This window comes from Bos javanicus, chromosome 5, assembly GCF_032452875.1.
Source record: "Bos javanicus breed banteng chromosome 5, ARS-OSU_banteng_1.0, whole genome shotgun sequence".
NCBI lineage: Eukaryota > Metazoa > Chordata > Mammalia > Artiodactyla > Bovidae > Bos > Bos javanicus.
In genome coordinates this window covers 98947670-98970961 of record NC_083872.1, presented here as the reverse complement: position 1 = coordinate 98970961, position 23292 = coordinate 98947670, and the positions used below count along the sequence as shown (strand labels likewise).

General features: G+C 40.6%; 1 protein-coding gene and 1 long non-coding RNA gene across 3 annotated transcripts in view; both read left to right on the top strand.

Moving 5' to 3' along the window:
- Positions 1-9741, top strand: part of LOC133248100 (uncharacterized) — a 24725-nt gene extending 14984 nt beyond the window's left edge. The window contains exon 2 of the long non-coding RNA XR_009736611.1: positions 7839-9741. This is a non-coding gene — a long non-coding RNA (uncharacterized LOC133248100). The remainder of the gene's footprint in view (positions 1-7838) is intronic.
- LOC133248099 (basic proline-rich protein-like) lies at positions 2717-23292 on the top strand. Of its 2 annotated transcripts, XR_009736610.1 has the most exons (5): positions 2717-2842; positions 3719-3754; positions 4697-4950; positions 19777-19979; positions 21418-23292. XR_009736610.1 is itself a non-coding variant. In XM_061417847.1 (4 exons), the coding sequence occupies exons 1-3, from the start codon at positions 2779-2781 to the stop codon at positions 4918-4920; spliced, it is 324 nt and encodes a 107-aa protein (XP_061273831.1). In that variant the 5' UTR covers positions 2719-2778; the 3' UTR covers positions 4921-4950; positions 6065-6157. The 2 variants fall into 2 exon arrangements, 1 of the variants encoding a protein (XP_061273831.1); XM_061417847.1 differs by lacking the exons at positions 19777-19979; positions 21418-23292 and adding an exon at positions 6065-6157 and having other exon boundaries at positions 2719-2842.

The following is a 23292-nucleotide window of genomic DNA, read 5'->3' as shown; positions in this document are numbered from 1 at the left end:
AACACACTACAGAGGCTTTGGCAGGGTCTGATCATTGGACCTTTGCTGTCTTAAATGATAGTGATTATTGCTCTTTAGGTATTAATACTGTCTGCACTCTGTATTCTTGGAACAGTTTAGCCTCATATACTTTATTCAAAATGTATCTTTCTACCAGTCAGAGATAGATATGAACTCTAAGTACACACACACAAGGACACATAAAAAGGTCAATAATCATACAAAAGGAATTTAACTGTAGCTGATATCAAGAAGAGACACAATTAGATTAAGTATTTTTGTGCATATTAGAGTTATAAAAAGATAAAAGTAACATATCAAGGACTTGAGAGGATGTGAGCAAGCCAGTACTTTCATGAACTGCTCCTATTTCTTTAAATTATCATAGTTATCTTTGAGAGGTTAACACTTGCTACCTGCATACATTTTGACCCAGAATTTAAATTTTGGTATACACTGGTTATATACAGAGTATTCTCCATAAAATACACAAAAATGGGACTTCCTTGGTGGCACAGTGGATAAGAATCTGCCTGCCAATGCAGGGGACACAGAGTCAATCTCTGGTCCAGGAAGTTCTCACATGGGGCGGAGCAACTAAGTCTGTGTGCCACAATTACTGAGTCCACATGTTGTAACTGCTGAAGCCTGTGGATCTAGAGCCTATGTTCTGCAACAAGAGAATCCACTGCAATGAGAAACCCACACACTGCAACGAAGAGTAGCCTCTGCTTGCTGTAGCTAGAGAAAGCCCACATACATCAAAGACTCAGTGCAGCCAAACATAAATAAATAATTTTTTTTTAAAAGATAAGTCCACCTGGAGGAAAAGTGAGTCATTCGTTAACCATTTCAACAAAATCCTTCTTTTAAGGATATCTGCTTCCTTCCTTCTTCCATGTCTTCATACAACTAGGAGGGAGATATGTGTTCCTTTAGATTCCATATAGAAGAAGTTATGGTTTTATTTCTCTTTGAATTCAGAGGAAGAGCCATTGAAAGTTTCAGACCCCGCTATGCTGCTCATAGTGGTGAGCAGAATCTACAGACACTTGGACACGGAGATGGTGAGAAATGCCTTCTGCGGCTGTCATCGCTGGAGACCAGAACCTGGGAGACACTCTCAGGCAAAAGACTGAAAGCAGTGCAGGAGATTTACAAATACACATTTTGATAGACAATTCCTTGGCCAGGCTTTCTCTCTGGGCTTTCTAAAGTTTAGAGTTATTGTGATTAAAGAATCAAAGTTTTGCCCAGCTAAAAGAGGCATCCACAATTTTAACCAACACTATGCCTCCCCAGAGAAATTCGTATCATTGTGCTCAAAGTTGCAAAGACATGATCTTCATTGTCGTGGTGTTTGTACCAGCAACCAAAAAAAAAAAAATTTCTATAAAGCTTCTTTTTATGAAGCCAGAAGAATAAGATACTAGAAACTTGTGTGAATGTATTGCTGATTTTAAAGCAAACTAATGTATATGGGGAAAAAATTTTTTTTCAACTCACCTGTTAAGATCAGAGGAAAAGTTTAGCAACTGTAAAGAGGAATGCAGATAATCAAAAAAAAAAAAAAAAGTTTGGAAACCCAATACCTCATTATGAAATTTTTAAATAAAAGTCAACAAATCTAGTGAAGAATAGGCCTTAATTAAACAATAACACAAAAATCCTCCAAAATGCATAACAAAAAATAAGCTACAAATGAAGGTTAAATACAGTGGCTGGATTAAGGAGCGAAAATATCAAAAAATAAGTTTCATGGAGACAGTGGGGAGAATGAGTGTCAGAATATTCTAGACAAAATTCCTTGTGTTTAAGAATAATCTGAGAAAACATGTTCTAACATGGAAACTCACTGAAAAATATAAGATCAAGGCAATGAAACCAAAGATTTGAAAGGAATATAAGACTGTCTTTTGGGAGTTCATAAGTGTGGCTATTAAATTATCAGTGGAAGACAGGGAGGTTAAAAATATTTCATCACAGAAATAAGCCAAAAAGAATCTCACAAAGAATCTAGAAAAGAGAAGAAGTCCTAGAGATATAGAATAACATGCTCCATTCAAGGAGTGTATATTCATTTCCTTCAGTCCTACAAGTCCTGTTGTAGATTTTGTGTCTACCTTTGCTTTTACTAACTATTGTAAGTCCTAAGATATTGAAAAGAATAGAATGTCTTAGGTTACCTTGTTGGACAACTCCAATAATTTCCTATCAGGGACCAGATAGACCTGGATGATATCTGGTGGCCTGAAAATGCTGAGGGTCAGCCTTCTGCTGTCCACGTGTGCCCAAGGATGCTATCCACATATATTTCATAAATAACTTGAAATGATCTCTATCATCAAAATGTTTTGCAATGTATCATATACATAGGTAAACAAATACCAAAATGATGGAGTTTGGATGATATGAAGGCCAGAGATCACAGCCAAAACACACACAAATAATACTTGGAAGGACAAAGAAATGCATTCACCAAAAAGACTGAAAATCAAATGATGACAGAGCAGTTCTGTATCTGTGCTGAATGCTTGGACATTCTCCCTCAAACGCTTTGCCCACATCACATGTTGTATCTTTTAGAAATGACACAATAATAACATTCTATCCATTCCATCCTGCTGGGATTAGTCCCAGCAATAACCCTGTCTAACCGGTGACAAGATCTGCCCAGTAGAGAATTCAAAGATACCATTGTTATGATCCCTTTTATAAAGGAACCTGCCTGGCTTCTCCCAGTGCAGAGCTGAGAGCAAATCCAGAGCTTCTTCCAAGATGCTACTGATCCTGCTCTCAGTGGCCTTGCTGGCCCTGAGCTCAGTTCAAGGCTCAGATTCTGGTAAGAATAAAGGGGGATGGTGCTGAGACTCTGTCTGGGGCTTGGGGGATCACACTGCAGTGAGAAAGCTTGTAAAGAGGAGAAATAAGTGAAAGATGTGGCTGCAGTGTGCTTAAAATAAGAGGAAGGCCCTTCACCTCCTCTATGATGTGAAGGCCTCAAACTTAGTACGACTGGAAACCAGCACTGAATTTTTAACCAGAGGAATGATAAATTAAGATTTATCTCTGTGCTATGAAGGATGCATTGCAAAAAGACAAGACTGGAACAGACAAGGTCCCTCATGAAGATGCTATGATAATCAAAGTAGGCAGTGGATGAAAGTGGCCTTGCGAGGGGATGCCAGATGGATGGAGGAGGTGAAGCCCATTCAGAGATATTTCAGAGACAGAGATGAAAGTAATAAATCTCTGTGTCTACATAGAAATATGGGGATTCCAGGGCACAGTGGTCTCATTTTACTCCCACCAATATTTAGTATTTCAGAATGTTGTGCCCAATATGGCAAGATTGTATCCACATGTTTACTCCTGGTCCTTCTACCTTGAGAAGCCATGTTAATATAAGTAAAGTATTCCATAAATTGAGGGCAGAAGGATACTAAAACATAACACTGAAATATTCCAGCACTTAACCTAAACTAGTATTAGGGTTTAAGGGATCCTAGGAAGGATAAAAAGGCCTCTTTTGAGTTCAAGGTTGATCCTCAGCACAGTAATAACCCTGCCATGCTTTCATATCCTCTTCCTTTTGCAAAGGCATCAGAGATGGTAGTTGAAAATTTATAATATCTTAGAGTATATAGAGTGTGCCCTTTTACTGTAGAACATTATGAACCCTGAAGGATATAGGCTCATCTTCTGCTTCTTTTCCTAGAAAGCAGCAGTGAAGAGTTTCGGAGAACCGTATTAGGTAAGTCGCAATTAATCCTCCCTCATATTTCTTTTTTTCATTAGCAACTTTTCAGTTCTCCGATGTCTTGTTATCATCATTACTTTGTGAAGAGTTATAATCAGTGATAGAAACACTAAAAATAAAGGCAGTCCTTTCTAACCTTGGTCTTGGGCACCACGAGCAACACTCTAACATGATGTCTAGCCTGGATGACACTGGCTATGCTGCCTGTTCCCTCAGGCCAGAAATGATTGTTGAGAGAGGACAACAAAGGGAAGGAGTCACAATTCTGACTCCTGCAGCCTACTGAGAGCCAACCCCTCCATTGACTGTTTCCTTCTTCCTCAGTATTCTTCTCTTTAAATGTATGGTTTAGAAAAAATGCAAAGAAGCTAGGTCTGGTTCATTTTTCCTGTTTCTCTGCTCAGCTGTGTCACAGTACCTAATTAAAATTGGCAAGTTATTTAAAGATCCAGTATAGGCCATCGTGTTCTCTCTCTCTCTCTCTCTCTCTCTCTCTCTCTCTCTCTCTCTCTCTCTCTCTCTCCTATTATTGCTCCACCTGGTTTTAGAGCCAGAGGGTTCCATATACACTCTCCACAGGCCAGACTTGGAGTCACAGTTGGCAGGTTACGTCAGTGACACAAAATATATCTGGAAGCATAACTGACATGATTAATCCCTTTGCTTTTCTTCTGTCCTTGTAGATATTGCCTGCCAATTCTAAGATATCCATCACCTTTTTGTCAAACTGTTTTTCTCCAGAGCAAAGAACTAAGACTCAATGTCACTAGTATGTGGGTGAACAGGAGTACTGCAAAAACAAGTGAATAGGAAGGAAGCTGGTAGTTGAGAGATGGGTTTTGGGGAAAGGGACTGTCTGAAAAGTTTATGAGAGATCAAAATGAGAGGGGAGCCTTCCATCACCTAGTTCCTCTCTTTTTGTGCCATACCCTGTAGATAGAACCAGCTCAGACTCAAGCTCAGATGAGGATTTTTTCATACGACGTCCTGGAAAACACAGAGAACGCAGAGGACCACCACCTTCTCCTAATGATGAAAACGAAGATGAGGAAGCTCCACCAGGGCCACCCCCACCAGGGCCACCCCCACCCAGTGATGAACCTCAGCCAAATCCACCCCCACCAGAGGAGCAACCTGAGCAGAGTTCAGATGAAGACTGACTATCCAAGTAATCTGGAAGTCATTGACAGGTACGACTCCAGCTCACTCTCCATCAAGGGCCCTAACCCTACAGATCTCACACTTTAGTGAGTCACTGAATCAACAGAAAATATGTGAAAATTGCATAGTCCTGGACACAAGTTTTAAAGATTTCTATTCAGATAGTCTAAAAAAGGTAGCAAAACCTCACATTTATTACAAGCTACCCAAGGTGATTCCCATTTTGAGAAACAAGGATCATATATCGCCTTTTCCCCGATGACCACCTGTCTTAAAGTGGGCTGGTGATGAGGAAGTACAGGCACGTTCTCCCTTGTCCTTTTCTCTCCTACTCCTCTGGTTCAATGACCCTCTCTTCTCAAGTTGCCACCTGACAGGCTTCTCAGGTCCAGGGTCCCTACTAAATGATACTTTAATTTTATGTTGCTAAATTTATCTAGCTAAAATATTTCCTTTTCAATTAGTATATGGTCAAGGTAAAAAAAAAAATAACTGAACAGAAAAGTATGAGGCTAACTCTTAAAGGCATCCACATCCTACCTTCCAACTCCCTTCCCCAAAGGCCACCACAGTTAACTCTTGAACATCTTCTTGGAAACACTTACACCCTTTAAAACATAACTATACATTTTATCCACAAATGATGTCTTACTTTATGCAGATTAATAGGTTGCTTATTTCAAATAACATAGTTGTTAAAAATATTCGTAACAGTTCATTGAGCTATATGGGTCCGTTTAATCCTCATTTTGTTTACTTTTTAATTTTGCTATTCCATTGTCTGGCTGTGCCATGATTTCTTTAACCAACGCTTTATCAATGGACATTTAGGCCAGTTTCAGTTTTTCACTAGTTAAAAATTGGTTGCAGTAACCATCTTTGTAAATACATATTTGAACACTTTAAATAGCAACCAAGAGATAAACAAGCTAAGAACAACCTTTTATCTTGAAAGCAAGATTTTAGACCACATGATCCATTTGGTACATAAAAATGACAAATCAAAAGAAATTTGTAAGGAAACAGGAAAGGGAAGAAGAAGAGAAGGGAAATGTGGGCTCTTGGCTACTTCCCTTCACTGTTACCTGCAAGGATTAGAAACCACCTGCCCACTTTGTGTCAATCTCCTCTTTTGCTTTTCAGAGCATGAGTGTGAACATACCAGTCCTTCAGAAAGCCATGACATTGGAAGAAGGCACTCTGTCTTCAATTTACCAATAAAATAATCAGCATCCAGTTTCTAAGTGTCACGTCTCATTCTGGGTGTTTGTGAGTCTGAAATTTGAGGGCCATGAACATCCAAGACCAGTTCTCACTGAAGCTTCCAGCAGCATTCTTCCTGGACTGTCTTCTTAGAAAAATTTTCCCTTTGTTCTTTGCTTGGGGACCGGAATGTGTGTCTCCTTTCTTCCTCCTGTTGCCTCCCCCTTCCACCTGACACCTTTATTCAAAAGCCAGGTGCCTTTCCTGTCCTTCCCTGGTTTCTATTAGTACTAATGTGATGTTTTTATTATTTTCACACCTTACTAATAATTTTAGGAAAATAAAGAAAATATTGCAAATGTGAAGAAGTGGCAAGAGCTGAGGGAAGCCTTAAAATTTCCAAAAGAATTGATCCCGGTTTCTAGTAAAATAAACGTGATTCTAGGTCCCTATTCCCTCAAGCCCATTACCACATCCCCCTCTTTTAAATCATTTCTCAGTTTTCTTTCTAGATCCTCCACCTTTCTATAACTGTGAGTCAGTTTCATAAAGGAGATGACATGTTGTTTCTAAAAAGCAAGGAAAATTGGGGGTTCTTCAGACATGAGTTTATCTTATCTGCTTTTATTAGCTCTGGACTTTTAGAAAGCTACTTCAACTCTCAGAGCCTTAGTTAGGGTAATATTAATACCTATCCTAGGCACGAAGAGTAACAAATACCACACATAAAAAACTAGCAGAGGAACTTCCCTGGTGGTCTGGTGGCTAAAACTTTAATCTCCCAATGCAGGGGACCTGGTTCGATCCGCGGTCAGAAAACGAGATCACACATACTCAACTGTAGATTCCCATACTGCAACTAAGACATAGACAGCCAAATAAATAAAAATAAATACTCCTTTTAAACACCGGCAAAGATTGCCTTCACCACTTCCTAATAATTATTATAGGGAAGGCTAGTACATGTGAAATTGTAAGAAATTAAATACTTCTCAAATTAAACTGTTCATATTGCTTTGTCAGAAGGTCAAATGACAATATTTTCTCTTTTTTATTATTTTTTATTTAAATTTATTTATTTTAATTGGAGGCTAATTACTTTACAATATTGTATTGGTTTTGCCATACATCAACATGAATCCGCCACAATATTTTCTGACAATGCCTCTTCCAAATTCAAAAACAATGAAAAATGCTTTGCTCTCTGGTAGCACTTTCTGGTGTCTTTTCATCTGTGTGATACTATTTCTGATACTGATTCTGTCATGGAATATTGATAACTTCCACTCACTTCCATTTCTTAGAGGTTGGAAAATATTCCTGGGTTGAAAGACACTCTTAAAATGAGCATTAACAAAATCAATATTTAAAAAGAAACCTGACATTGAGGCGGTTGACATCAAGTGAAAAAACAAATGTTTCCATTCCATCAAAGGCTCCCCTACCTTGAAATCACATAGAATGAGAATCTGCCTAGGATGGAAAGCAGCCCATTCATGAACATCTCTGGCAAAGACTGACAAGTCTTATGCACTAGAAAGAGGGGATGTCAGGAACATTTCTTCAGAGCCAGATTCATCCTAACTCCAGGTCTACTCGCTGTACTTCTGTGAATGAATGCTGAGCATGATTTTATTTTTTACCTACAAGCTCAGACTATTATGCTGAACTGAAGTTAACTGAAACAAACATTTTACTTGAACTGCTTCTTGAGTTATTCGTGTTTAAATGTAATATAGAACTTCTCATGGTGGATTGTAGCTTTGGACTGTATTTTCAATTCTGATTTTGGCATCTACTAAAAGTAATAGAACCTCAAGCTTTCTGTCAGCAAAATGATAAATACGTTCTCTAATTTCAAAAAACTAGAATGCATTTCATCATTTCATTTAAATATGGCAAGTATTTTTTCCTATATTTAAAAAAAATTTTGTCTAAAAAAAAATACTGCACCCCTCAACGACAAACACACACACAAGGGTGAGGTACTCTCAGAGGCTGCAGCATAGGCACCAGTGGTCACAGCAGGCTTTGAAAGTGTGGCAGCTGTGGGGTCTGGTACCCTGAGACTCCCTCCTGGACCGCTTCTGCTGCTAAGTCGCTTCAGTCGTGTCCGACTCTGTGCGACCCCATAGATGGCAGCCTACCAGGCTCCTCCGTCCCTGGGATTCTCCAGACAAGAGTACTGGAGTGGGTTTCCATTTCCTTCTCTTGGAGCACTAGAGGAGGCTTAATCACCAAGACTCCCATGGTGCCCCATCCTTAGGCCCCCTTTCAGCCCCACAGATGCACTTCAAGTGATGCCAGTTTGCAGCTGGACTGGGATTCTGCAGTGTGGGTCTCACTAGGGCCAGCGTGTGCCTTTGCAGTCAAGGCCAGGAAACAACTGCACTGACTCTGAAACTATGACAGAGCCCACTTCGCTTCACCCCCACACACACCGTGGGTGGGTCCACTGGCGAGACAGGCCCTGGGGCTGCTGGCGGAGAGTGCCAGGGTTTGAGTGGACACAGGCCTGCCCACACTCTTGAGGAAGGGGTGGGAGACTGAGGGAAGGGGGAGTCCGCAGTCCACCTTCCACACAACACCTCCAGGTGGGCAGGAGAGTCAAGGGACCCGAGGGCAGAAGAACGAGAGCCATCTGCTTCCCCAGACATCCATCACTCCTGTGGGACGGCCTAACCCCAGCCCTGGAGAGCAGACATCACCACATCCAGCACTTCTGCAAGTCTTAACAGACCTTCATCAATTGCTTGTGTTCTACCCAGCTCTGACTTTCATGTAGTGTTCCTACTGAAAATGGCATAAAGCATAGAGAACTCAATTAACCCAGGTTAGAAGAAAATAATGTGGAAAATCTTCTCTCTTCACCCCTACAAGGCTCCAGCTGTGGACCTAACACTTGTAACACTGATCTGTGACAGAAAAAGAGGCTCCAATAGGGGTTGAAAATGATTTCTTGTTTCAGCCAGTCTTCCACCCTCAGCAAGACAAATTAGTAGGTTTTGACAGGACCCTCAGTTGTTTCACAAACTATGTGCTGCTTTCTTATTGAGGAAATTTCAAAACTCTGCTTTTTAGAAATGTTTCAAATGTGTTTCACAATTAGCACCCTTTTTACTACCAAGATAATTTTTGTTCCAAAGCCAAGAAACCCAACTAATTGGCTCATGTGGAAAAGAAACAAACAGAATATCAAATAAAAGGGACATCAAACATGAGTGGATTCAAAGGCTCAATATTTTCAAAAGGCTTTAATCAGCCATGATTATTTTCATCTGAACCCCCCTCCCATCTCCCTTCCCATCCCATCCCTCAGGGTTGTCCCAGTGAACAGGCCCTGAGCACCCTGTCTAATGCATCGAAGCTGGGCAGATGATATATTTCACTTACGGTAATATACATGTTTCAGTGATATTCTCTCAAGTTCATCCCACCCTCGTCTTCTCCCACAGAGTGCAAAAGTCTGTTCTTTACATCTGTGTCTCTTTTGCTGTCTTGCATATAGGGACACAGGTACACCCATGGCTGATTCATGTGAAAGTATGGCAAAAATCACTACATATTGTAAAGTAACTAGCCTCCAAATAAAATAAATAAAAGGCTTTAAATAATCAGTCTTCCCATGTGACTTTAATTTTTCCACCAGGCATATTGACAGCTGAGCGTCATTCTCCCTCTGGCCCAGTCACTTCATTTTTCCTGGAGCTATGAGTAATTGCCCTCCACTCTTTCCCAATAGCATATTGGACACCTTCTGACCTGGGTGCCTTATCTCCCATTGTCATATCTTTTTGTGTTTTCATACTGTCCATGGGGTTCTCCAAGCAAGAATACTGGAGTGGATTGCCTTTACCTTCTCCAGTGGACCACATTTTGTCAGAACTCTTCCCTATGACCCATCTGTCTTGGGTGTCCCTGCTTGGCATGGCTCAAAATTTCATTGAGTTACGCAAGCCCCTTTGCCATGACAAGGCTGTGATGCATGAAGGGGATCAGCTGCAGGCAAGAATCCCTTAGAAGAAACAGAGTGGCCCTCAGAGTCAACAAAGAAGTCAGAAATGCAGTACTCCGGTGCAATGTTAAAAAGGACAGAATAATCTTGGTTCATTTCCAAGGCAAACCATTCAACATTAAAGTAATCCAAGTATTTGCCCTAACCAAAGAAGCTGAAGTTGACTAGGTCAACAAAGACCTATAATACCTTCTAGAACTAACACCAAAAGAAAATGTCCTTTTCATCATCAGTTCAGTTCAGTTCAGTTCAGTTGCTCAGTCGTGTCCGACTCCGTGACCCCATGAATCACAGCACGCCAGGCCTCCCTGTCCATCACCTACTCCCGGAGTTCACTCAGACTCATGTCCATCGAGTCAGTGATGCCATCCAGCCATCTCATCCTCTGTCGTCCCCTTCTCCTCCTGCCCCCAATCCCTCCCAGCATCAGAGTCTTTTCCAATGAGTCAACTCTTCGCCTGAGGTGGCCAAAGTACTGGAGTTTCAGCTTTAGCATCATTCCTTCCAAAGAAATCCCAGGGCTGATCTCCTTCAGAATGGACTGGTTGGATCTCCTTGCAGTCCAAGGGACTCTCAAGAGTCTTCTCCAACACCATAGTTCAAAAGCATCAATTCCTAAGCGCTCAGCCTTCTTCACAGTCCAACTCTCACATCCATACATGACCACAGGAAAAACAATAGCCTTGACTAGACGGACCTTTGTTGGCAAAGTAATGTCTCTGCTTTTCAATATGCTATCTAGGTTAGTCATAACTTTCCTTCCAAGGAGTAAGCATCTTTTAATTTCATGGTTGCAGTCACCATCTGCAGTGATTTTGGAGCCCAGAAAAATAAAGTCTGACACTGTTTCCACTGTTTCCCCATCTATTTCCCATGAAGTGATGGGGCCGGATGTCATGATCTTAATTTTCTTAATGTTGAGCTTTAAGCCAACTTTTTCACTCTCCACTTTCACTTTCATCAAGAGGCTTTTGAGTTCCTCTTCACTTTCTGCCATAAGGGTGGTGTCATCTGCATATCTGAGGTTATTGATATTTCTCCCAGCAATCTTGATTCCAGCTTGTGTTTCTTCCACTCAAAGTAGGAAGTCAAGAGATACCTGGAATAACAGGAAAATTTCACGTTGAAGTGCAAAATGAAGCAGGGCACAGGCCAACAGAGTTTTGTCAATAGAACACACTAGTCACAGCAAACACCCTCTTCCAACAACACAAGAGACAACTCTACACATGGTCATCACCAAGTAGTCAATACCAAAATCAGATTGATTATGTTCTTGGCAGCTGAAGATTGAGAGCCTCTATACTGTCAGCAAAAACAAGGCCAGGAGCTGACTGTGGCTCAGATCATGAACTCCTTATTGCAAAATTTAAGCTTAACTTGAAGAAAGTAGCGAAAACCACTAGGCCATTCATCATCACTACGCCATGATCTAAATCAAATCCCATATGATTATACAGTGGAAGTGGAAATTAGATTCAAGGAAGTTGGTCCGATAGATCCAGTGCCTGAAAAACTATGGACAGAGGTACATAACACTGTGTAGGAGGCAATGACAAAACCATCTCAAAGAAAGGTTTTACAATGAAAAACACCATGAACAACATTAAAAGATATTCAATATTTAGAAGAAAAACATTTATTAAATATATATCATACAGGACTGATACCCACAATATATAAAGAAAACAAACAATAAAACTACAAAATAACCAACATGAATATGGATAAGTATGAAATCAGACCAGGCACTCTGGCTGCTATAAGAGACTGCCAGGGTGATTCCCAAAGGTGTCTGGGTTCCTGGTCATTGTGTCAAGTCTGCAGCTTTGTTTGGAAATTTATTGAATCAGCCAAAACTAGGCTGAAAGGCTAAGGATAATAATTGTGCTGGTGTCTGGATGTATGCTTCTTTACTTGCAGTCCTTTTAAAAACTATAAAACTATGAGATGGATGATAGCACGGCAATAGGAGGTGTGCATGTTTTTAATCCACATTGGCCTCTACACTCACACAGCCATCTCAGCCTGACTTGTGAACTGCTGAAGCCTAGAGTGAGCAGTTGATCTTTCAGAAATTCTGGCCCTTATAGTTCAGGCTCTTCATCCATAAACAGGAATGCACTGGAGAGGCTGTGTGGGACTCCAAACATTGAACCTCCACTGTGGAGTGCTGATCGCTGAATGAGATATTCTGATTGGTCTTCCATCTCTATTCTTAGAAAAGATTTGTCTGATATGAGTTACTCAAATTCTTTGATTTATACAATACACCTTGGTACTTCTTTTATGAGATACATACAGTTTTGTTAAAGAATGGTAGGGCATCTAGGGAGGGAAAAAATTGAGTAATAATTTTAAAAGGGAAATGGGATGTAGTGGGCTCAAAGATATGGGGACTTGGGAAAACATTCATTTTCTTAGCAAGAAGATTAGTTATTTTAGACTTTCTTTTTTGTTTGTTTGTTTTTCTTTAATTTTTATTGTGTATTGGTCTATAGTTGATTTCACTCTCCTCTCCTTTTTCACTCTCTTTCACTCTTTCACTAAGGAGAGTGAAAAAGCTGGCCTAAAACTCATTATTCAGAAAACTAAGATCATCGTATCTGGTACCATCGCTTCATGGCAAACAGATGGGGAAACAATGGAAACAGTAGGAGACTTTATTTTTTGGGCTCCAAAATCACTTCAGATGGTGACTGCAACCATGAAATTTAAAGATGCTTCCTCCTTGGAAGAAAAGCTATGACCAAACTAGACAGCATATTAAAAAGCAGAGATATTACTTTACCAATAAATCTCTGTCTAGTCAAATCTATGGTTTTTCCAGTAGCCATGTATGGATGTGATAGTTGGACTGTATAGAAAGCTGAGCGCCAAAGAAGTGATGCTTTTTAACTGTGGTGTTGGAGAAGACTCTTAAGAGTCCCTTGCACTTCAAGGTAATCCAAATAGTCACTCCTAAAGGAAATTAGTCCTGAATATTCATTGGAAGGACTGATGTTAAAGCTGAAACTCCAATACTTTGGCCACCTGATGTACAGAATGGACTCATTGGAGAAGACCCTGATGCTGGGAAAGATTGAAGGCAGAAAGAGAAGGTAACCACAGAGGATGAGATGGTTGGATGGCATCACCCACGTGATGGACAGGAGTCTGATTAGGCTCCCGGAGATGGTGATGCACAGGGAAGCCTGGTGTGCTACAATCCATGGGGTCACAAAGAGTAGACATGAGTGAACAATTGAAATAAACTGATAGTTGATTTACAATGCTCTGTCACTTTCACGTGTACAGCAATGTTATTCACATGTCAGTCAGTCAGTTCACTCACCCAGTCTTGTCCGACTCATGCAACCCCATGGACTGCAGCACGCCAGGCTTGTTTAGTTCCTTTTCACTTTCTGCCTTAAGGCTGGTGTCATCTGCATATCTGAGGTTATTGATATTTCTCCCGGCAATCTTAATTCCAGCTTGTGCTTCATCCAGCCCAGCATTTCTCATGATGTACACTGCATACAAGTTAAATAAGCAGGGTGAAAATATACAGCCTTGATGTACTCTTTTTCCTGTTTGGAACCAGTCTGTTGTTCCATCTCCAGTTCTAACTGTTGCCTTCTGACCTCCATACAGATTTCTCAAGAGGCAGATCAGGTGGTCTGGTATTCCCATCTCTTTCAGAATATTCCACCGTTTGTTGTGATCCACACAGTCAAAGGCTTTGGCATAGTCAATAAAACAGAAATAGACATTTTTCTGGAACTTTCTTGCTTTTTCAATGATCCACCGGCTGTTGGCAATTTGATCTCTGGTTCCCCTGCCTTTTCTAAAACCAGCTTGAACACCTGGAAGTTCACAGTTCATGTATTGTTGAAGTCTAGCTTGGAGAATTTTGAGCATTACTTTACTAGCGTGTGAGATGAGTGCAATTGTGTGTTAGTTTGAGCATTCTTTGGCATTGTCTTTCTTAGGGATTGGAATGAAAACTGACCTTTTCCAGTGCTGTGTCCACTTCTGAGTTTTCTAAATTTTCTGGCATAGTGACTACCACACATTTACAGCATCATCTTTTAGGATTAGAAATAGCTCAACAGGAATCCCATCACCTCCACTAGCTTTGTTCATAGTGATGCTTTGAACACTTTGGATACTGGAATGACAAACCACTCCAGTATTCTTGCCTTGAGAACCCCATGAACAATATGAAAAGTTATTTGCATATACATATACAAATGTCTATTCCTTTTCAGATTCTTTTCTCATGTAGATTATTGTATATTATCGAAACAAGTTCCCTGTAGATCCTTATTGATTATCAATATTATATATAGTATATATAGTAGTGGGAATATGTTAATCCCAAGTTTGGCCCTGCTCATAGCCCTGCAATTCAGGTTGGGTAAAGGATTAACTTTATTTTTAGGAGCTCTAACGTGAATCAGTTCATGACAAGACAGTGATGTTAATAAGATGCCAGAGAAATGAAAAGTTGTTACCAGAAATAAAAGGGATTGATTTGATTAAGGATTAATTGTTGTACAATTGTGCAGTTGAAAAACTTTCATTGTTGTCTTCTAGGAAAAGAAGTGGTAGTTTAAGAACAGAGCAGTTTCTAAATCCTTCAGGGCTCACAGCCATTCTACAGGGAAAGAAACATTTCCAGCCACAACCTGTTTGTTCTCTAAGTTAAATTTTGAACCCCAATCTGTGATGCTGTTGCAAAGGGAGGAAGATATGAAGGGGTGGTAGAGCTGCTTCTCTTTTGAGGATCAATCCTTTGAGGATTCAGCTCTCTTGTCCTGCCTGCTGCTGCTGCTTCTGCTAAGTCACTTCAGTCGTGTCCGACTCTGTGCAACCCCACAGACAGCAGCACAGGAGGCTCCCCCATCCCTGGGATTCTCCAGGCAAGAACACTGGAGTGGATTGCCATCTCCTTCTCCAATGTAGGAAAGTGAAAAGTGAGAGTGAAGTCGTGTCTGACTTTTAATGACCCCATGGACTACAGCCTATCAGGCTCCTCCTCCATCCATGGGATTTTCCAGACAAAGATACTGGAGTGGGTTGCCATTGCCTTCTCCACTTGTCCTGCCTAAGATCCCTCAAAACCTAAGGCTAATTTAGGTTAAGTGCTGGGGTATTTCAATGTCATATTGTAGTGTCCTTCTGTCCTCTTAATTCATGAAATACTTTACTTATATTAACATGGTTTTCTCAAGGTTTCAGGACCAGGAGTAAACATGTGGATACGATCCTGCCCATACTGGGCACAGCACATAGAAATATTAAATGTGGGTGGGAGTAAAATGAGAGCATTGGGCCCTGGAATCTCTGCATCTCCATGCAGAGAGAGAGGGAGTCTCTCCCTCTGAGAAAGCTCTGAATGGGCCTCACTTCCTGCACCCGTCTGGCATTCCCTAGCAAAGCCACCCTTGTCCACCTCCTACCTCAATTACCATAGCATCTTCATGAGGGAATTTTGTTATTCCAGTCTTGCCTTTTTGTAATTCATCCTTCATTACAGTCAGAATGACCTTTGTAAAAAACAGATTTTTCTTTGTCATTCCTCTGGTTAAAGTTCTGTGTTGGGCTCAAACAGCACTTGAAATAAAATGATAGGCCTTGGCATCAGTGAGGATGTAAAGGGCCTCGTCCTTTTCTTAAGAACTTTGAAGTTCACCTTTCCTTTCATATATGTCTCGTCTTTACCAGCGTCCTGACTGAGGTGTGATCTTTCAAGTTAGAAGCAGAGTCTCAGCACTCTCTCCCTTTATTCTTACCAGAAACTGGGCCTTGAACTGAGCTCAGGACCAGCAAGGCCACTGAGTAGCATCTTAGAGGAGGCTCTGGAATGTTGTCAGCGCAGTGATGGGAGAAACCAGGCAGCTTCCTAAATAAAAGTGAACCAGAACAACGGTATCTTTGAGTTCTATACTGAGCAGCCCTTGTCACCGGATAGACATGGTTATAGTTGGGAATTAGCTCAGCAGAATGGAATGGATTGGATGTGCCTAGTGTCTTGTTTTCAAAAGGTGCAACATGCAACTGGGGAATTTGTATAGAATCAGTTTCCAAGCAGCCAGCACAGATACTAGAATTCTTCTGTCATGTTTGATCTTCTGTCTGTTCCTTGACACTCTTTCACTATCTTGCCCTTGTGTTCTTCATGTGTTTATGTGTGTGTTGACAGTGATTCTATAACCCAAAGTGAAGTTGGTCAATATCTTTGGCCATTATTATGACCAAAATCAATCATTCATGGTATTTGGGTACCTATGTACATGACACATAGCAGAACATTTTGATGATGTAGAGATTATATTGGTTTATCTTTGAAGTGTGTGTGGAGAACCCATGCTTGTACACACCTGGAAAGCAGAAGGTTGACCCTCAGTCAGCTCAGGCCCCTAGAAGTCATCTAAGATTTTTTCATTCTAATAGGGAAGCTTGTCATTGCTGAACAAAGAAGGCCTAAGACTTTCTATTATTATTATTATTGTTATTAGGAATTATAATATTTAGAAAAACAAAGGGGTACACAGAACTCACCATAGGATATCTAGGACAGAACAAGATGAATATAATTCCTTGAATAGATCATGTTATTTTATGTGTCTAAGGCTTCCTCCAGGCCCTTTCCTTTTTCTGAAATCTCCCATAAAATTCTATTTGATTTAATTTCTGCTAGGAAATATTTTTACCACCCTCCTGACCCTGCCTGCCACTGGGAATTTAGTGACCACAATTATGCACTCCAATTATGACAGTCTGATCCTCTCTTCATATATACAGTGGACTATTCCTCAGCCATTAAAAATTATAAAATAATGCCATTGACAGCAACATGGATGGACCTAGAGAGTGTCGTAAGTGAAGTAAGTCAGAGGAGAAATATTATATAACATCCCTTACTGGGTAATCTAAAAAGAAATGAAACAAATGAACTTGCAAAACAGAGAGACTCACAGGTTGAGTCCCCTGGTAGTTCACCTGAAACTACCACAACATTTTAAAGCAGCTATGCTGCTTTAAGTCGCTTTAAGTCGCTTCAGTCGTGTCCGACTCTGTGCGACCTCATAGACGGCAGCCCACCAGGCTCCCCCATCCCTGGGATTCTCCAGGCAAGAACACTGGAGTGGGTTGCCATTTCCTTCTCCAATGCATGAAGGTGAAAAGTGAAAGTGAAGTCGCTCAGTCGTGTCCAACTCTAGTGACCCCATAGATTGCAGCCCACCAGACTCCTGGAGTGGGGTGCCATTGCCTTCTCTGATCATATACATAGGTAAACAAATACCATGAATGATGGAGTTTGGGCCATATACATCCCAGAGATCACAGCCAAAACACACACAAATGACAAGTGGAAGGACAAAGAAATGCACTCACCAAAAAGACTGAAAATCAGATGACAGAGTAGTTCTAATATCTGTGCTGAATGCTTGGACATTCTCCCTCAAAAGCTTTGCCCACGTCACATGTTGTACCTTTTACAAATGACACACTAATAACATTCTATCCACTCCATCTTGATGGGATAAGTCCCAACTCTAACTGTGTCTGTCTGGTCACAAGATCTGCCCAGGATAGAACTCAAAGAAACCATTGTTCTGGTCCCCTTTATAAAGGAAGCTCTCTTGTTCCTCCCAGGACAGAGCTGAGAGCAAATCCAGAGCTTCTTCCAAGATGCTGCTGATCCTGCTCTCAGTGGCCTTGCTGGCCCTGAGCTCAGCTCAAGACCTGGTTTCTGGTAAGAATAAGGGGGAGGGTGCTGAGACTCTGCTTGGGGCTTGGGGGATCACACTGCAGTGAGGAAGCTTGTAAACATAAGGAGACATAAGTGAAAGATGTGTCTGCAGGCTGCTTATAAGAAGAGGAAGGCCCTTCACCTCCTCTACGATGTGAAGGCCTCAAACTTAGTACCACTGGAAACCAGCACAGAATTTTTAAGCAGAGGGATGACAAATTGAGACTTTTCTCTGTGCTGTGAAGGATGTGTTGCAAAAAGGCAAGACTGGAACAGACAAGTTCCCTCATGAAGATGCTACGATAATCAAAGTAGGCAGTGGATGAAGGTGGCCTTGCGAGGGGATGCCAGATGGATGGAGGAGGTGAAGCCCATTCACAGCTATTTTGGAGACGGAGACAAGAGTAATAAATCTCTCTGTCTACCTAGAGATATAGAGATTCCAGGGCACAGTGGTCTCATTCTACTCCACCCACAGGTAATATTTCAGAATGTTTTGCCCAATATAGACACGATTATATCCACGTCTTTACTCCTGGCCCTTTTACCTTGAGAAAGCATGTTAATATAAGTAAAGTATTTCATAAATTACAAGGGCAAAAGGACACTAAAATATCACGCTGAAATTTCCAGCATTTAACCTAAACTGGCATGAGAGTTTGAGGAATCCTAAGAAGGACAAGAAGGTCTCTCCTGTTTTGAGTTTGTGGTTGACTCTCAACACAGAAACAGGTCTGCCATGCCTTCATGTCTTCATCCTTTTGCAACAGCATCAAGATGGCATCAAAACATTATAATATCTTAGAGTATATATAGAGTGCATCCCTTTTCCTATACAGCATCGTGAGCCCTGAAGGATATAGGCTCATCCTCTGCTTCTTTTCCTAGAAAGCAACAGTTAAGAGTCTCTGAGTACCGTACTAGGTAAGTTGCAATTAATCCTCCATCATCTTTCTTTTTTTCATTGGCAACTTTTTGTTCTCTGGTGTCCTATTATCATCATTATTTTGTGAAGAGTTATAATCAGTGATAGAAACACTAAAGATAAAGGCAGTCCTTTCTAACCTTGGTTTTCAGGAACATGAGCAAGGTCCTAACATGAATAACATGATGTCTAGCCTGGATGACACTGGCTATGCTCCCTGTTCCCTCAGGCCAGAAATGATTGTTGAGAGAGGACAACAAAGGGAAGGAGTCACAATTCTGACTCCTACAGCCCACTGAGAGCCAACCCCTCCACTGACTGTTTCCTTCTTCCTCAGTGTTCTTCTTTCAATATGTCGTCTAGTAAACCTGCAAAGAAGCCAGGTTTGGTTCATTTTTAGTCTGGTTTTCTGCTCAGCTGTGTCACAGTACCTAATTAAAATTTGCGAGTTGTTTAGTGACCCCTGTGTGGGCCATCATGTTGTCTCTCTCTCTCTCTCTCTCCTTTTCCTAGTATTGCTCCACCTGGTTTTAGAGCCAGAGAGTTCGACATATACTCTCAATGGGCAAGGCTTGGGGTCATAGTTGGCAGGTTATGTCAGTGACCCAAAATACATCTGGCAAGCATAACTGACATGATTAATCCCTTTGCTTTTCTTCTGTCCTTGTAGACATATTCTGGGAATTCTAAGATATCCAGCACCTTCTTTTTTGCCAATTTGAAGATACTCTTTTTCTCAAGAGCATAGAGCTAAGACTCAGTTTCACTAGTATATGGGTACTGCAAAAAGAAGTGATAAGGAAGGATGTTAGTAGTCGAGAGGAGTACAGCAGAAAGAAGAAGTGAGTAGGAAGAAAGCTAGTATTTGAGAGTTGGGTTCTGGAGGAAAGAACTTTCCAAAAGTTTATCAAAGATCAAAATGAGAGGGGAGCCTTCCATCACCTAGTTCTTCTCTCTTTGAACCAACTCAGATTTAAACTCAGACAACGATTTTTCCAAACCACCTCCTGGAGGACCTGGAGGGCCACCACCTAGACTCCCTCCTGATGATGAAGATGAAGGTGAGGAACCTCCACCAGGACCACCTCCACAAGGGCCACCACCACCAGAGGAGCAACCTGAGGAGAATCCAGATGAAGACTCACCATCCAAGTAATCTGAAAGTCATTGACATGTACGACTCCAGCTCACTCTCCATCAAGGGCCCTAACCCTAAAAGTCTCACACTTTAGTGAGTCACTGAGTCAACAGAAAATATGTGAAAATTGCATAGTCCTGGACACATATCCTAAAGGTGTCTATTCAGATAGTCTGAAATAAGGGAGCAAAACATTATAATCATTACCAGCTATCCAAGGTGATTTCAATTTTGAGAAGCAAGGACCATAAATACCCTTTTCTCCAATGACCACCTGTCCTAGAGTGGGTTCCTGATGAGGAAGTACACCATGTTCTCCCTTGTCCTTTTCTCTGCTCCTCCTCCAGCTCAATGACCTCTCTTCTCAAGTTTGCACCTGACCAGGCCTCTCAGTGGAGAAGGCAATGGCAACCCACTCCAGTACTCTTGCCTGAGAAATCCCATGGACAGAGGAGCCTGGTTTCGAAGACTCAGACATGACTGAGCGACTTCACTTTCACTTTTCACTTTCATGCACTGGAGAAGGAAATGGCAACCCACTCCAGTTTTCTTGCCTGGAGAATCCCAGGGATGGGGGAGCCTGGTGTGTTGCCATCTATGGGGTCGCACAGAGTCAGACACAAATGACATGACTTAGCAGCAGCAGCAGCAAGCCTCTCAGGTCCACTGTCCTGACTAAACAATACTTTAATTTTAGGTTGCTAAATTTATCTAGCTAAAATATTTCCTTTTCATTTAGTATATGGTCAAGGTAAAAAAATAACTGAACAGAAAAGTATGAGGCTAACTCTGAAAGGCATCCACATCCTACCTTCCCACTTCCTTTCCCAAAGGCCATCACAGTTAACTCTTGAACATTGTCTTGGAATCACTTACACCCTTTTAAACATAATTGTCTTTTTTTTTCCTTTTTTTAATTTTATGTTTTAACTTTACAATATTGTATTGGTTTTGCTATATATAAATGATGTCATACTTTAAGAAATTTTATAGGTTGCTTATTTAAAATAACATAGTTCTTAAAAATAGCCGTAACAGTTCATAAAGCTATATGGGTCCGTTTAATCCTCATTTTGTTTAGTTTTAAATTTCTGTAATTCCATTGTCTGGCTGTGCCATGATTTCTTTAACCAACCCTGTATCAGTGGACATTTAGGCCAGTTTCAGCTTTTTGCTAGTTAAAAATTGGTTGCAGTAACCATCTTTATAAACACATATTTGAACACTTTAAATAGCAACCAAAAGATAAACAACCTAAGAACAACCTTTTATATTGCAAGCAACAATTTAGAGCTTGCAATAAAACATTATTTATTAGGTGCACAAAAATGACAGATCAAAAGAAATTTGGAAGGAAACAGAAGAGGGAGGAAGAGAAGGGAAATGTGGGCTCTTGGCTACTTCCCTTCACTGTTACCTGCAAGGATTAGAAACCACCTGCCCACTTTGTGTCAATCTCCTCTTTTGTTTTCAGAGCATGAGTGTGAACATACCAGTCCTTCAGAAAGCCATGACATTGGAAGAAGGCAGTCTGTCTTCAATTTACCAATGAAATAATCAGCATCCAGTTTCTAAGTGTCACATCTCATTCTGGGTGTTTGTGAGTCTGAAATTTGAGGGCCAGGAACCCAACCTAGGAACATCCAAGACTGGTTCTCACTGATGCTTCCAGCAGCATTCCTCCTGGACTGAATTCTTAGAAGACATTTTCCCTTTGTTCTTTGCTTGGGGACCGGAGTGTGTATCTCCTTTCTTCCTCCTGTTGCCTCCCCCTTCCACCTGACACCTTTATTCAGAAGCCAGGTGCCTTTCCTGTCCTTCCCTGGTTTCTATAGCACTAAAGCGATGTTTTTATTATTTTCACACCTTTCTAGTAATTTTAGGGAAATAAAGAAAATATTGCAAATGTGAAGAAGTGGCAAGAGCTGAGGGAATCCTTAAAATTTCTGAAAGAATTGATCCTGGTTTCTAGTAAAATAAATGTGATACTAAGTCCCTATTCCCTAAAGCTCATTACCATGGTCCCCCCTTTTAAATCATTTCTGTTTTCTTTCTAGATCCCCCACCTTTCTATAACAAAATATGAGTCATTTCATAAAGGAGATGGCGTGTTGTTTTTATAAAGCAAGGAAAACCCCATTTGGGATCTTCAGACATGAGTTTATCTTATCTGTTTTTATTAGCTGGACTTTTAGCAAGCTACTTCAACTTTCAGAGCCTTGGTTTCCCTATCCATATGACGAGGGTAATATTAATACCTACCCTAGTACACGAAAAGTAACAAATACCATACATAAAAACCTAGCAGAGGAACTTCCCTGGTGGTCCAATGTTTAAAACTCTAACCTCCCAAAGCAGGGGACCTGGTTCGATCCATGGTCAGAAAACTAGATCCCACACACTCAACTGTAGATCCCTATGCCACAACTAAAACATAGCACAACCAAATAAACAAAAATATATATTCCTTTTAAACACTGGCATAGAATGCCTCCAACACTTCCTAATAATTATCATAGGGAAGACTAGTACATGTGAAACTGTAGGAAATTAAATATTTCCCAAATTAAACTGTTCATATTGCTTTGTCAGAAGATCAGATTACAATATTTTCTGACAATGCCTCTTCTAAATTCAAAAAACAATGAAAAATTATTGGTTTTTTGGTAGCACTTTCTGGTGTCTTTTCATCTGTGTGATACTCTTTCTGATACTGATTCTGTCATGGAACATTGATAACTTCCACTCACTTCCATTTCTTACAAAGTTGGAAAATATTCCTGGATTAAAAGACACTCTTACACTAAGCATAACAAGATCAATATTTAAAAAGAAACCTGACATTGAGGCTGTTGACATCAAGTGAAAAACCAAATGTTTCGATTCCATCAAAGTCTCCCGTACCTTCAAATCACATAGAATGAGAATCTGTCTAGGATGGAAAGCAACACATTCATGAACATCTCTGGCAAAAACTGATAAGTCTTATGCACTAGAAAGAGGGGATGTCAGGAACATTCCTTCAGAGCCAGATTCATCCTAACTCCAGGTCTACTCACTCTAATGCTGTTAACGAATGCTGAGTATGATTTTATTTTCTTACCTATGAGATCAGACCAGTATGCTGAACAGAAGTTAACTGAAACAAATAGATTTTATTTAAACTGCTTCTTGAATTATTCATCTTTAAATGTAATATAGAACTTCTCATGGTGGATTGTAGCTTTGGACTGTGTTTTTGATTCTGATTTTGGCATCTACTAAATGTAATAGAACCTTAAGCTTTCTATCAGCAAAATGATAAATACATTCTCTAATTTCAATAAAATAGAATGCATTTCATTTTAAA

Excerpts from the sequence above, each read along its gene's own strand:
- LOC133248099 (XM_061417847.1), top strand. The coding sequence starts at position 2,779 with ATGCTACTGATCCTGCTCTCAGTGGCCTTGCTGGCCCTGAGCTCAGTT. Across the intron at positions 2,843-3,718 it reads AGTTCAAGGCTCAGATTCTG|AAAGCAGCAGTGAAGAGTTT; the intron begins GTAAGAATAAAG and ends TTCTTTTCCTAG. Across the intron at positions 3,755-4,696 it reads GTTTCGGAGAACCGTATTAG|ATAGAACCAGCTCAGACTCA; the intron begins GTAAGTCGCAAT and ends CATACCCTGTAG.